The 16,127-nt window shown below is 34.9% G+C and overlaps 1 protein-coding gene across 1 annotated transcript in view; it reads right to left on the bottom strand.

The window, feature by feature from the left end:
* The window catches only part of MAN1A2 (mannosidase alpha class 1A member 2), a 164,119-nt gene that overhangs the window by 65,488 nt on the left and 82,504 nt on the right, over positions 1-16,127 (bottom strand). The window contains exon 5 of the mRNA XM_082834021.1: positions 15,870-15,950. Coding sequence (XP_082690147.1) covers positions 15,870-15,950 — 81 coding nt within the window. The remainder of the gene's footprint in view (positions 1-15,869; positions 15,951-16,127) is intronic.

Genomic DNA, 16,127 nt, shown 5'->3' on the forward strand with positions numbered 1-16,127 from the left:
AACAAAAGAAAGAGATGCAACCCAATTTGGATAAATGCCCTTGAATTACCATAAGCTTGTTAATACCTCAACATTCTCCATTAAGGTTCAGCCACATTTATTAAAAGAAAAGAAAATGTTTACGTTCACATTCCAAGTTTATTTTATGAGTTATAAATGCTTCACCCCTTGGTCCCAGCTGCTGCTTTTTTTGGTACAAAAAACAATAAACTGGGCTTCCCTGGTGGTGCAGTGGTTGGGAGTCCGCCTGCCGATGCAGGGGACACGGGTTCGTGCCCCGATCCGGGAAGATCCCACGTGCCGTGGAGCAGCTGGGCCCGTGAGCCATGGCCGCTGAGCCTGCGCGTTCGGAGCCTGTGCTCCGCAACGGGAGAGGCCACAACAGTGAGAGGCCCGCGCACCGCAAAACAAACAAACAAAAAAAAACAATAAATTGCCTAAATATCAATGGCTCTCAAACTTTCAAAACCATGTACTATTACCAAGACGTATATAATAAGATTTCTAATATTCTTAGCATATACCAACAGATTTGTGTACCTCATTTTGAAGACTACTGACTTAACAGAGACTCAAAACTGAGATTAGGTCATAATACCCTACTAGGAAAAGTGGCGTGTTCTTCTATATGCCCCAAATCTGTCCTCTCTCAAATTAATTTCAAATTCATTGGACATTTAAGGTTCCATCTTTTCATTGCAGTCAAGTATTTTTGTTAAAATATTATTAGATTTTTCAAATAAGTAAGTAGTTGAAAGCCAGGACTAGATCAAAGTTCTAAGGTGACATTATATTAACAAAGCATACCAACATTATTGGGGGTATAAATTAGAGAGGAGTATGTGCAAGTAGAAAAGCAATATGATGTTAAGATATTTTTCAAGGTTCCTTAAATAAGGAAAAGCTCAGCAGAACTTTTAATTAGATATTCTCATATATCTACAATTTACCATTTCCTTGAATACTTACTTTAACACAAAAATACCAGTGAAAAATGTAACAATGTAAAAAAAATGTAAAAAGGTAAAAGTTTTAATAATTTTCTCATATTCATTCCATTAACTCAGAAAAGCAAATGGAAAACTCAGTTCTCTCTGTATTAACATTTATATGTTAGTAAAGAGAAATTACATTATACAGTAAAGAGTATTGCTTTACCTCATGCTTTACCATGAGGACAAAGGGACTAAGTTCTTATCTAAGAACTAATATTAATGCTATGTATTTGTTAATCACATATTATCACATCTTTTACATATAAAACTAATATTCAAAATAGTAAATTAACTTATGAACATAAGCTTTTTCTAAATGGAAAGTATTCTCATTTCGCTTCCAGAAGTAATTAGTGACACATTTTCTAATTTTCAGCTTCTTATGTCAGTTAACATATATAGTAACCAATTATACTACACGACGCCAAAAAACACCACCCTTATGTCATTGAGAAAAAATTCCTTATATAGAATTCTTAATTTATTCAGGAATATACAAAATCTTTAATGATAAATATACCACAGCCTTACACTCCTTATTTGCAGAAACACAGTTTGGCAGACAACAGCAGTAGCTAATTTAAAACAAATTAGTTAGTATGCAATGCAGGCAAATAATATAAAATCCAAAAAGCATCGAAGTAAAACATAAGTCCCTTTTCCAGTCCTATTCCTTGACCACACAGTTCCTTCTATTGATACAATGCAAATAGCTATCGATTTCTCAAATGTCTAGTAAATATTTTGTGCTAAAGCAGTTCTATGGTATACATGGCTCCTAGCATGTCACATCAAATCCTCATTTTCCATTTCTCAGAAATAGAAATTCTATTACAGTTTATACACACATGTCTTTGTCTTTGTCTTTCAAACACAGAATATCATATACTCTAGGCTCAACTTGCTTCTTTCATTTATTGTACCTTGGAGATCTTTCCAAAACATTCCACATCCTTCTCTTTAGTGGCTGCAGAATTTCCCCTGTATAGATCATACTGTAATTTATTTAGTCAGTCTCCTATTGCTAGACGTATGTTTCCAAACTATGTGACTCTGTATGATAAATTCCAAGAGTGGAATTACTGAATCCATGGGTACATTTATTTGTAATTTTAATAGTTAATGCCAATTTGTTCTCTACACATTTCACAAATTTATATTTCTACCAGAATTTATGACCAGCTGTTTCCCTGTATTTTTGTTAACATAAAAGTTGTCAAACTTTTGATTGCTGCTAATCTGATAATTGAAAAAGGATACTCCACTGTCGTTTTTATTTTCATTTTTTTTACTATGAATGTGGTAGATACTCAACACTCACTCAAATCTTTCAAGCATACCTTCATACATTGCAGAGGATGGATAACTATACGTAACATTTTCCAGACTCCACTCCAGCTAAAGCTCGAGACAAGGCCTAGGCATTGCTGTGTATACATAAAGATGCAATATTTGGAAGGAAGAAGTAAATGATCTGAAGCAGTGACCTTTCAAGCACAGCGGTGACAATGTCTGATTCTTCTGTGGTAGCTCTGACAGAAGTTCCAGTGACTGGTGCCCAGCTTCAAAGATAACATGTGGGCAACAGAGGGAATGGAGCTGGATCATACCATGAAAGCCACATGGTATGCTTGAGCATTTCTCCTGCCTGCATGTTTCGAAGCTATATAACAAAAATATCTGATTTCATGGCCCTCCCAAAGATTCTGTTAGCTGGCCAGTACCTTCTAATAAATCACTAGATAAAACAGATTGTTTTCTGCAACTGGGACTCTTGACTAATGAGATGATGAAAGTGAATCAATTATTTACATGTTTAAGAGCTTCAACAACACTTAAATGAAGATTTCCAAGACATTTATTTATAGAAAAAAACTTTTATGTATTCATTGTCCATGATGTAAAATCTCCCAGTTATTTTTACCAGAACAAATTGTAAGTAACGGAACTATGCTAAAACTGGTCCTAGGTTTAGAAAAATTAGGACTAGAAGAATTACCTAGGTCTGGAAGAATTGGAGGAAATGGGATTAAACAGGTAAAATGTGGCAAGACTATGAAGAGCTTTAAAACATAAGCAATGAAACTTAGGGTAACACAAAAGATAACACAGAAGCACTGTAGATTCTTGAGGAGGGAAGTGATATTAGAATCCATGTACACTTTTAGTTGTTCTTTTCTAATTGGAGTATTTACTAAAGTAATAATCTGTTTTCAACCTAGTAGAGTTAGAATGTAAAATAGAAGTCAAGAGTTCGTAACACTCAAATGACTTCCCACCTCATGCAGAGTAAAAGCCACAGCTCTTTAAAAGGCTACAGAATATGTTTTTTCCAAATAAATCTATTACTTCTGTGGCCTCACTCCCTTTCTCCCCGCTCCAGTAACCTTCTTCAGCCCCACTAACCTCTTTTATTATTCTCTGAGAATGCCAGTTATGCTTTTTCGTCACTAACTTTAACTTTCATTTGCTGTTCCTTTCAACTAAATGCTCTTATAAACGAAATCCTCAAGGCTCTCTCGTATCACCTGCAGCTCTTTACACAAATGTTATCTTCACATGCACTCCCTGATCATCCTATTTGAAATTAAAAACCCCTTATCCCCTTCCATGCTTTATTTTTCTCCTGAGCACTTATCACTAACAGTGTATATATGTGTATGTAAGTGTGTGTATACACACACTCTCTCTCCCATATATACTTTGTTTATTGCCTTTTACCCTCACAGCAGAATGTAAGCCACGGTTGAACAGGAATTTTTTTCTTGTATTCACTGTTGTATTCTTAGTACCTAAAAGAGTGCCTAGTGTATTCAACATGCTCAACAAGTGTTGAATGAATTGATTTAAGAAGCCAAAGTGGGGCTTCCCTGGTGGTGCAGTGGTTGAGAGTCCGCCTGCCGATGCAGGGGATGCGGGTTCATGCCCCAGTCCGGGAAGATCCCACATGCCACAGAGCGGCTGGGCCCATGAGCCATGGCCGCTAGGCCTGCGCGTCCGGAGCCTGTGCTCCGCAACGGGAGAGGCCACGACAGTGAGAGGCCCGCATACCGCAAAACAAAGTGTACAGAGATTTAAAGTAAACAAGTAAATTATCTTCTCTCTCCTGCATACCAACCCCATCTCCCTGAGATATTCAGTGTTAACATATAAAAGTTTTAAGGCCTCTTTACAATATTCTACAAAAATGTTGGGTTGATGATGATGATGATGATAATGGCAAGCATATATATTAATCCATTTAATCCCCACAACAACCCAATGAGGTAAGTATTATTGTTACTCCCATTTTACAGGGTTGAAACTGAGGTATACAACAGAGAAGTTAACTTGCCCAAGGTCATACAGTGGTAAGTGTGAATTTAAACCCAGGCAGTGCAGCTCAAGTTCATGTACTTGCTTTACTATTTCACTATATTAGATATAAATACAGATACAGATGTAGACAAATTTTATACTGTGCTTTTTTTTTCATTTCCTCCTACTAACATAGTATCATAAGTACCTTTCCAATTTTTACAAAACTGCCTAATTTACTGTATCCGTTTCCTCTCCTACCACTCACTACTCCACCTATTTCAACCTAGTTTCTGCTCCCATCATTTTACTTAAAGGGATCTTGCTAAGGATTAGCCACACATTTGAGCAAAGAGCATTTTCAGACATTATTGACCAGTTCCTCCTTAAAATACTTCCCTTGTATTTAATAATACTACAATCTCCCTGCCTCCTTCATTGACTCATCCTCCTCATACTTGACCTTTAATGTGGTGCTTCTTGAAGGTTGATTCTAGGTCTCCTCTTCCTTTTCTAAATTGTCTCCCTGAGCAAGTTCATGTGTGCCTGTTTTCAATTATCAGCAAAGCAACTGACTCCCAAATTTATATCACCAGTCAATACCTCTCCAGTGAGTACCAGATCCATTACATCTGTCTACTACTTATTTCTACTTAAATATAGCAAAATCCCCTCAAATTCAAAACACCTGAAACAAACTGATGAGATTCCCCTCCCAATCCAATATTCTTAAAGTTTTCAATATCTAGTAACTGCCCCATCGGTCTAGTACCAAAACCCAGAAAACTGGAGGCGGGACCAACTCCTCCTTCTGCCTCATTTCCCCCTGCAAAATATCACCCAATCCTTTTGAATTTATCTTCCTTGATATCATTTATCTCTCTCATCTCTACAACCCATCTTAGTCCAAGCTGCTATTATTATTTGCCCCAAATACTGCAATGGCTAACTGACTGGATGAATGGAAACACACACACACACACACACACACACAAGCTATTGGTCTATAACTTGCTTTCATCACTAAATATATCAAGCCTATGTTTACTGGTTGAAATATATCAAAGTTATGTTCATAGTTGTACAATATTCTATAGTAGTAGATGTATCAATTTATTTAACCATGCCCCCAGATGAATATTCAGGTCTTTGCAAACACTGGCCTACTACATGTTTTCAAACATTGGATACTACAAACACTAATGCAATGAAAAAAGTCCTTCTGAGTATACCTTATGTATCCACATTGTTACTTTTAGATAATACATTCCTAGAAGTGCGTTAGTGGGTCAGAGAATTTTAAATTTTAAATGCTTACTTGACACAAGCGAAATAATTTTCCAAAAAGTTTGTATTGTTTGTATTCTCTCCAACAGCATATCAAACATTTGTTAAAATTTAAATGTATTTAATTAGATACTATACATTTAAAGTGGGTACATTTTATTGTATATAAATTAACTTCATTCAGTAGAGTTGCTTAAAATAAACAAACTTTGAAGTTTTAAGTTCTTTACCAGGCAGAGAATGTGGAAGGGTGAGAGTCTATTTCAGGCAGAAAATTATGGTATAGCTTGATAAACATAGGGAAATAAAACAAAGTGGTCTAAATACACAGTTTCATGCATGCAAATCTGGGGCTTCTCCTGTGGCTCTCTCCTGTCCTGGATTTTACCCCTAAATTTCTAGCACCTGTGGTAGCTCTAAACTGTCTTCTGACATGATTTTAAATAGGATTTTTTTACCTTCTCTTTCTGATATTTCACTGTTAGTGTAAAGAAATGCAACAGATTTCTGTATATTAATCTTGTATCCTGTTACCCTGCTGAATTCATTTATTAGTTATAATAGTTTTTGTGTGGATACTTTAGGGTTCTCTATAGAGTATCAAGTCACCTGCATATAATGACAATTTTACCTCTTTCCTTCCAATTTGGATACCTTTTGTTTCTTTTTCTTGTCTGACTGCTGTGGCTAGGACTTCCAATACTATGTTGAATAGAAGTGGTGAGAGTGGGCATCCTTGTCTTGTTCCAGCATTTAGCAGGAAGGCTTTCAGCTTTTTGCCATTGAGAATTATGTTGACTGTGGCTTTGTCATAAATGGCTTTTATTATGTTGAGATATGTTCCCTCTATACTCATTTTGGTGAGAGTTTTTATCATGAATGGATGTTGAATTTTATCAAATGCTTTTTCTGCATCTACTGGGATGATCATGTGGTAAACTCTAACTTCTGATCAAACCAGTAATCATAATCATAATCAACTGTGAATTTGTATTAGTACTGTGACTTTAAACATGTATGAATGTATAGAAATATGTAGATGAACTCACATATTTAAGATGAAATGTTGGAGAGTACATTTAAAATGGTATCTAGGTCAGCAAAGCTTAGTGGAATGTTTTATCCAATTACTAACACATCTACAGAAAATGCAGAGGTCAATGGAAATTGCAGTAACTTCTGAAGCAAAAATATAATGAAAATTAGTTCAATAAGGACAATAATGGCTAATATTTAAATCAGGAAAAATTAACACTGTAACATTTCTCTTTTTTTACTCAGAACTTTAGGGCAAAAAAGGGACACTCTATTTGCCTTAGAAAATACCCCTGGTGGTTCATTGGATAGGAATCTGCCTGCCAATGCAGGGGACATGGGTTCGATCCCTGGTCCAGGAGGATCCCACATGCCCTGAAGCAACTAAGCCCGTGCACCACAACTACTGAGCCCACACACCACAACTACTGAAGCCCGCATGCCTAGAGCCCGTGCTCCGCAACAAGAGAAGCCACTGCAATGAGATGGCCGCGCACCGCAACAAAGAGTAGCTCCCGTTCGCCACAACTAGAAAAAGCCCATGAGGAGCAACGAAGACCCAACGCAGCCAAAAGTAAAAAAGAAAATATCCCTGAACTTATTCAGAAACGATCTTACCTACTGGCAATGAAGTACACAATTGTGTTTTAGTAAAGAAAAAGTTTGCTGTTGTTGTTTCTTTTATTTTGTGTTTATATTCTGTGAAACGTATTAAACTCTACATAACCATTTCTCTATTTTATCTGACAGATTTCAGATGCATTTATCCACATAAATTACATTGTTATCTTACTCAGAAAGGGATGCCACTTTGATAGCCGTTAAAAAATGAGAAAATACTGTAAAAGAAATGTCATATATCTGAGGCTCAAGTAAACATAATAAATCATCAATATTTTTAAACTTGTGAATATTTAAAATAAATAACCTTGTTCTGAGAAAATATTATAAAGATTCACATTTATAATATTAATAAATCACTGGACAGAGGAACACTGTGTTAGGATGGCATATAACCCTCATTTGGTTCCCCACACCAGAACACTGAATGCATATAAAATGTTTATTCTAGTTACACTCTATCTAAATATAAGAAAGGTGCTTTGCCATGTTATAAATTATAGTTAATTTTCTGTCTTATGTGAGACATAGGAATTTATTGGCTATCCAGTATTAGAATAATCTTATAGTCAGTGTTTTATTTATTTTTAGCAGATTTCAGGGATTTATTTTTGGTTTCCTGGAATAGATATGGATCAGAGCTTTCAATGTAAAATGATCAAGTACGAAAGTAAAATGGTCAGTGAAATCTGATTGTATGAGAAAGTCAGAAAAGTAAAACGTTCTCTCTACCTTTTAGTAGACTCTATCCTAAGAAATTAACTTATCTATTTTTAAATAAGTAGAAGGATTTCCCAGCTGTTAGAAACAGTATACTTACCACACAGGAAAAAAGTCAAAGGAAGAGGAAAGAAAAGTAAAGTAGTATCTATTGAGTCAGGTGATATTGTTAGGCACCTTCACATAATTTAATCCCCCCAACAATTCTCAGGTGAACTCTCTCGTTCTTTTATAAATGAGGAAACTTAAATTACAGAAGGTAAATAGCTTGACAAATATTTTTATGAAACAGAGGCAGAGGCAGAACAGGGCCTCAAACCTCTAGCTGCAAAGTACTTGTGCTTCCCTCCACTTCACAATGTTTCTCCCTGAAGTCTGAGGAGTTAAAACTGCAAAAATGGAAATACTGGTAACGTATACTTTTTCAGCATTTTAGTGTTTTCCTATTACAACAGCAACCAAAATTTCAACATTTTGCTTCAACCTTCAGATAAGGAGCCTAATGAAATGGCAGAGGCTGACACTTCTCTTTCGTAAGCTGTTCATAGGTAATTTTGAATCATATGCTTTTTGGTACGCAAATTAGTCAACTATACACAAACAATTTAGTATTTCCTCTACATAGTCAGGCATGAAAGTAAGAAAAAAATACTCTATCTCAAAGACATCATACAATGTTTAACCTGGTAAATATTAGGAAGCATGGAGTAGCAAGTAACAGGAGTTCATGGCTGGGAGAGAAACAGGGTGTAGAGGCAGACCCTCTCTGAGGCACAGGCATACAGGGAATGCCTAAAGTGGACAGTAGAGCAAGAGCATTAAGAAAAACTTGCCTGCAAAACAGGCCCACTCTAATTACGAGGTAGTGTTAGAGGAATTTGAAGCCAGTGGTACTTTGTAGGTAACCTTAGCAATAAAAAACCCAAACCTGGTTCAACTCAGACTAAACTGACTGAGCTCCTAACACTAATAGCACAGTCATGCTATTCCAGGCATAAATATTATTAAACTCTATCTTTACTGTCTCATCCATACATGATATTTTGCATTAAATAAAAAATTATTAAATACTTAAGAAAGCAAGAAAAATTAATCCACTTTCTAGAGACAAAGCAAGTGACAAATCAGACTTAATGAAGTTGAAATAATCAAAGAATTTTAAATGACTATAATTACTATTGTAAAAGACCTAGTGGATAAGGTGGAAAACATACATGAAGACAACGAGGAATTTTAGCAGAGAAATGAAAACTGTAAAGGTCAAATGAAGTATTAGAAATAATAACTTTAAAAATCAAGGTAAAACAGAGATGCAAAATGCCTTCAACAATGATCCAGCAATCCCACTACTGGGCATATACCCTGAGAAAACCATAATTCAAAAAGACACATGTAGCCCAATGTTCACTGCAGCACTATTTACAACAGCCAGGTCATGGAAGCAACCTAAATAAATGTCCATCGCCAGATGAATGGATAAAGAAGATGTAGTACATATATTAAATGGAATATTACTCAGCCATAAAAAAGAATGAAATCGCGTCATTTGTAGAGGTGAGGATGGACCGAGAGACTGTCATACAGAGTGAAGTCAGAGAGAGAAAAACAAATATCGTATATTAACGTATATATGGAATCTAGAAAAATGGTACAAATGAACCTGTTTGCAAGGCAAAAATAGAGACACAGACATTGAGAGCAAACGTATGGACACCAAGGGGGGAATGGGGTGGGATGAATTGGGAGATTGGGATTGACATATATACACTACTATGTATAAAACAGATAACTAATGAGAACCTGCTGTATAGCACAGGGAACTATACTCAATGTTCTGTGGTGACCTAAATGGGAAGGAAATCCAAAAAAGGGGATATATGTATACATATAGCTGATTCACTTTGCTGTACAGCAGAAACTAACACAACACTGTAAAGCAATTATACCCCAATTAAAAAAGAAAAAAGCCTTCAACAGGCTCAAAAGTAGATCACATACATTAAAAGATATACCATGTGATACCACCTGAAAGAAAGTCAGAGTGACTATAACGGTATCAGACAAACTAAAGAACAGAGAATATGAACAGAGATAAAGAGAAAAATTTTAAAACAATAAAAAACCAAATTCACCAAGAAGACATAACAATCCTAAATATGTACACACCTAAGAAGAGATCTCCAAAATACATAAAGTAAAAACTGGTAGGACTGAAAGGAGAAACAGACAAATCCATAATTATAGTTGGAGGCTTCAAGACTCCTCAACTTAGTATTTGACAGAACAAGTAGACAGAAAATTAGTAAAACTACAGAAGATCAAGCAACACTATTATCTAGCTTGATCTAATTGACATTTTAACCCAACCACGGCAGAATACACATATTTTCAAGCATACATTCTTTTTGATAGACCATGTTCTAGCCCATGAAACAAATATCAAAAAATTCAATAAATTTGCTCTTTATTCACTGCCAATTAAACTAGAAACCAATAACAGAATGCTATCTGGAAAATCCTCAAATATTTGGAAATTAAACAGCATACTTCTAAATAACTCAGCAATCAAAAAGGAAGAAGAGAAATTAGAAAATATTTTGAATTAAAGGAAAATAAAAACATAACATATCAAAATTCATAGGATGCAGTTAAAGAAAGACTGAGAAGCAAATCTATGATATTAATGCTTACAAACTACTAGGAAAAAATAAGTTACAAAAATGTAATGTACAGCACAGGGAATACAGTCAATATCTTAAAATAACTCTGTATGGAGTATATGCTATGAAAATATTGTATTACTATGTATACATCTGAAACTAATAGAATATTGTTAAGTCAACTATACTTCAGTAAAAAATAAGATAAAAATAAATAAATAAAATAAAATAAGAAAAGGTGTCATATTAATGAGCTAACAAGCTCCAACCATAAGGAACTGGAAAAAAACAGGAAAAGAAATGGGAAGAGAGGTGCAACTTAACCCCAAAGCAAGAAGTAAGCAAAGATAAAAGCAAAAAATTAATAAAACTGAATACACAAAAATAGAGAAAACTCAATGAAACAAAATCTAGTTCTTTGAAATAAAAATATTAATACACTTGTAGCCAGACTGACAACAAAAGAGAAGATGAAATGGGGAACATTACTAAAGACCCTACAGATATAAAAAGGATAATAAAGTAATACAAACAACTTTATGTCCACAATTTAGAGGAAACAAATTCCCTGAAATACACAAACAACAAAAGCCACACAAACTACAAAAGCCACTCAAGAATAAATAACCTGAACAGTGTTATATCTACCAAAGAAATTGAATACATACATTTTAAAACTTAGTGGGAAAAACAAAAACAAAAAACTCCAACCCCATGTGGCTTCACTGGGAAATTCTACCAAACATTTAAGGAAGAAATAATACCAATTATACACAAACTTCTCCAATGGAAAAAAAGAAGAAACACTTCCAAGCTCATTTTACAAGGTCAGTATTACTCTTATACAAAACACACATACACAAAAAGATATTAAAACTGTAGATCAATATCCCATATGAACACAGATACAAAAAAATTCTCAACAATACATTATCAAATCAATTCCAGCAATATTTAAAAAGGATAATACACCATGACCAAGTGGGGTTTCTTCCCAAAAATGCAAGGTTGGTTTCATGGTCAAAAATCAACCAGCATAATTCACATTATCAACAGCTAAAGAAGAAACACCATATAATCATCTAATTAAATGCCATAAAAACATTTGACAACATTCAACATCCATTCATGATTTTAAAAATCTCAGCAAATAGGAATAGCAGGGAACTTCTTCAAGATGATAAAGGGCATCTACAAAAACAAACAAACAACAAAAAATAAAACCTTATGTCTAACATTATGCTTAATGGTGAAAAACTAAATGCTCTTCCCCTAATATCAAGAACCAGGCAAGAATGCCACTCTCACCACTCCCATTTAACTCTGTATTTAGTGAAGGTTCTGGGCAATGTGACAAGGCAAGAAAAAGAAATAAAAGAACTATACAAATAAAACTGTTCTCTATATAGAGAAATAAAACATCTCTGTTCACTGATGACATGATTAGTTACAAAGAAATTCCCAAAGAATCTATTAAAATCCATTTAAAAGTGACTAGAATTAACTAGTAAATTTATGATAATCTCAGGCCACAAGGTCAATATAAAAATCAACTGCATAGTGCACAACAATGTGAATGTTATTATTTTATGTTATGTACATTTTACCACTTTTTTTTTTTTTTTTTTTTTGGCAGTACGCAGGCCTCTCACTGTTGTGGCCTCTCCCGTTGCAGAGCACAGGCTCCGGATGCGCAGGCTCAGCGGCCATGGCTCACGGGCCCAGCCGCTCCACGGCATGTGGGATCTTCCCGGACTGGGGCACGAACCTGTGTCCCCTGCATCGGCAGGCGGACTCTCAACCAGTGCGCCACCAGTACAGTACCACTTTTAATAGCATCAAAAAATATGAAATAGGTACAGATCCATCAAAATATGTATAAGATCTGTAAAAACTAGAAACATCAATGAACAAAATTAAAGAACTAAATAAAGGAAGAGATATGCTATGTTCATGGATTGGAAGATATCAATTTTCCCTAAACTTCCAGATAGACTTAATATAATCCTAATCAAAATCCCAGTAAGATATTTTGTAGAAATCAGGAAACTGATTCTATAATTTATATAGAAAATAAAACTAGAATAGCCAAAACAATTTTGAAGGGGAACAAAGTTGGAGGACTCACACATAACCTGATTATGAGACCATAAAGACCATGATTTCAATTCCATAAAGCCATAATTATGAACACAGTGTGGTAATAGCAAAAGGACGGATACACAGATCAACAACAGAGTCTAGAAATATACCCACATTTGGTCAGTTGATTTCATGTATGGTCAATTGCTTTCAACAAAGGTGCAAAGTCAATTAAATAGAGAAAGACTAGTCTTTTCAACGAATGGTGCTAGAATTTTTGGATATCCATATGGCAAGAAATGAATCTCAACCTCTACCTCACAGCATATAGAATTTAACTCAAAATAGATTATAGATTTAAAAGTACAGTAAAGTAAAACTATAATATATTTAGAAGAAAACAAGAGGAAATCTTTGTGACCTTGGATTAGGCAACACTTTGTAAATAAAATACCAAACACATGAACCATAAAAGATGAAACTGATAAACTGGACTACTTCAAGATGTAACAACATCAGTTCTTCAAAAGATACTGTTAAGTCACTGAAAAGCCAAAGACAGAGAGAAAATATTTGCAAACACATAGGTTATAAAAGTCCTATGTCCAGAATATATAGAATATACAAAAAACTCTCAACATTCAATAATGAGAAAACAAAAAAAATTTGATGGCCAAAGAGTGAACAATTAAAGAAGATATATGAATGACAAAAAAGCACATGAAAAGGTGCTCAACATAGTTTGTCATTAGAGAAAAGTAAAATAAAACCACAATGAGATACTAATACACACCTATTAGAATAGCTAAAAATAATAAAGAAACTCTCAATACCAATTACTGGTCATGATGGAAGGCAACTATTTGAAAAAGTCTGGGGAGTTCTTCCAAAGTTTACTTACCATTTGATCCAGCAATCCCACTTCTAGATAGTTACCCAAGAGAAATAAAAATTTATGATCCCACAGAATCCTAATGCAAATATTTATAGCAGCTTTATTCAGAATCTCCAAAACTAAAAACCAATCCATTGGTGAATGGATAAACTGTTAGAGCCACACAATGGAATACCATTCAGCAGTAAAAAGGAATGAATTACTAAATACATGAATATATCTCAAATGCATTGTGCTACATGAAAGAAGCCAGTACTCCTTACTGTATGAACAGAAAACAGATCAGTTGTTACCAGAGGCTGGTGGTAGCATGTGGGGTAACTATAAAATGGTAAAAGGGAATTTTCTGGGATGATAGAATTCTTCTATATCTTACTTGTGCTGGTGCTTACTAGATTGTATGCATTCTCAAAACTCAAAGAAGTATACACTAAAGTGGGTGAATTTTACTCTATATAATAATACATCAATAAACCTGACCAAAAAATCCTATCAATTAATTTACAATGATTTTATTCACATAGGCTAGGTCAGAGTTTCTCAAAGTATAGAATCAGCATTTCCAAAATCACCTTTAACACAGAGTACTTTATTAAAACCATAAATAATGGTTTCCACCTCAAACCAACTGAATTTCAGTCCTGTGAGCAGGGCTTGGAATCTTCATTTTTATAAAGCACGCTACGTGACCCTGAAACACACTGAAGTTTGAAAACCTCTTTGCCAGAGTATAAACCTTTTATTTTATTAAATGGGAACTGAAGTGTTCTGACAATTGAAACATAGGTTGGAGGTATAATCAAATTACATAGTAAAGGCTGACAGTAAAATCATATATTAAGATAAATGTTATTTATCTAATATTATATATTAAATACCATCATCTTCAAACATATTTCTTCTACAGAAAAAGTTGTACATGGGTATCTCACTCTTTACACACAAAAGCACACAAAGATAGATGAAATAATTAAATATAAGCATATAAAATCATAAAAATCCAGAAGAAAAGTAGAAATATTTGTTTTATAATGATACAGCCATAGGGAAGGCTTTCTAAAGACCAAAATCTAGAAGCCATAAGGGGAAAAACAATCCTAAAAATGACCACTTTAAAGTTAAACACAAAAAATAAAAACTGAAGACAATATAAAAATCCATCTTTACAATACATATAATAAAAAGTGAGTTTTCTTAAATTTACAAAGCTATTTTACAATCATTTAGGCCAACAAATCAATTAAATCTATGTGCCAAGGAGTTTCTCAGAAAACAAAACAGAAATGACTATAACCTCTTCCTTTCGCTTCTCTTTCTCGCACTCTCCAAGCCCACTCTTTAACCCATCTGAGTAGTAAAAAGCAATTTCCTACACCCACTTCCCCATCACCGTAAGTCTCAAGTGTGTCTGTGTGTATTACACCAAGACTTCCATAAAGGAGAATTCAGAGCTGTTGTTTTGTTTTAATTTACAGCAATAAATTGCATTCACTTTCTAAATAGGCAGTTATATTAATTAATTTTTGGACTTAGGAGGATCCATATTCATTCTTACTGATTCATTCCTTAATTCTAATCTTATTAATATATTTTCTACTTTTGTTTCAACCATGTAATTAATTGCAATGGTAAATCCTGGAGAAGGATAACTCTTACAGAGGAGACATAGTAATATATAGTGCTAGGATCTGTGATCAATTTGTTTCACTGAGATTCTCAAAATGGAAAAATCATTATTCCCAAGAAACAGAGCTCTACCTGAAGATCTAGTTATTTCAGCAAACCTGTAGATTAGCCCAATACTGGACAATTTAAAAAGACGACATGGGGCTTCCCTGGTGGCACCGTGGTTAAGAATCCGCCTGCCAATGCAGGGGACACGGGTTCGAGCCCTTGTCCGGGAAGATCCCACATGCCACGGAGCAACTAAGCCTGTGCGCCACAGCTACTGAGCCTGCGCTCTAGAGCTTGCAAGTCACAACTACTGAGCCCAAGTGCTGCAACTACTGAAGCCCGCACGCCTAGAGCCCATGCTCCGCAACAAGAGAAGCCACCACAATGGGGAGCCCGCGCACAGCAACGAAGAGGAGCCCCTGCTCAATGCAACTAGAGAAAGCCTGTGCGCAGCAACGAAGACCCAACACGGCCAAAAATAAAAATAAATAAAATAAATAAATTCATAAAAAAAAATAAAAAGACGACATGAAATCTTTCATTTTACTAAATTCCACTCACAACCCTTTCCCCCCAAACAACGTATCACTTGATTTTGCTCACCTCCTCTCCTGAAAGGTAATATGCTGCAAGTAGGCCTCCAATAAATCGAATGTTGACTTCAAACACAGACACCTCTGAATTCTGTGAAAACATATTGAAAATATTCACATATACATAAAGCTGTAAAGGTTTCAAAATATCTTCAATCCTTCATATGTTTCTCACAAATATGCTGGGGAGAATGGTTTTTTCCACTTTCTATGTCTTCGTTTCTCACGCAACTGCAATCTCACCTCCCATTTGTTAATGTTACTGAAA

Source organism: Leucopleurus acutus (assembly GCF_964270905.1).
Source record: "Leucopleurus acutus genome assembly, chromosome: 2".
Taxonomy (NCBI): domain Eukaryota; kingdom Metazoa; phylum Chordata; class Mammalia; order Artiodactyla; family Delphinidae; genus Leucopleurus; species Leucopleurus acutus.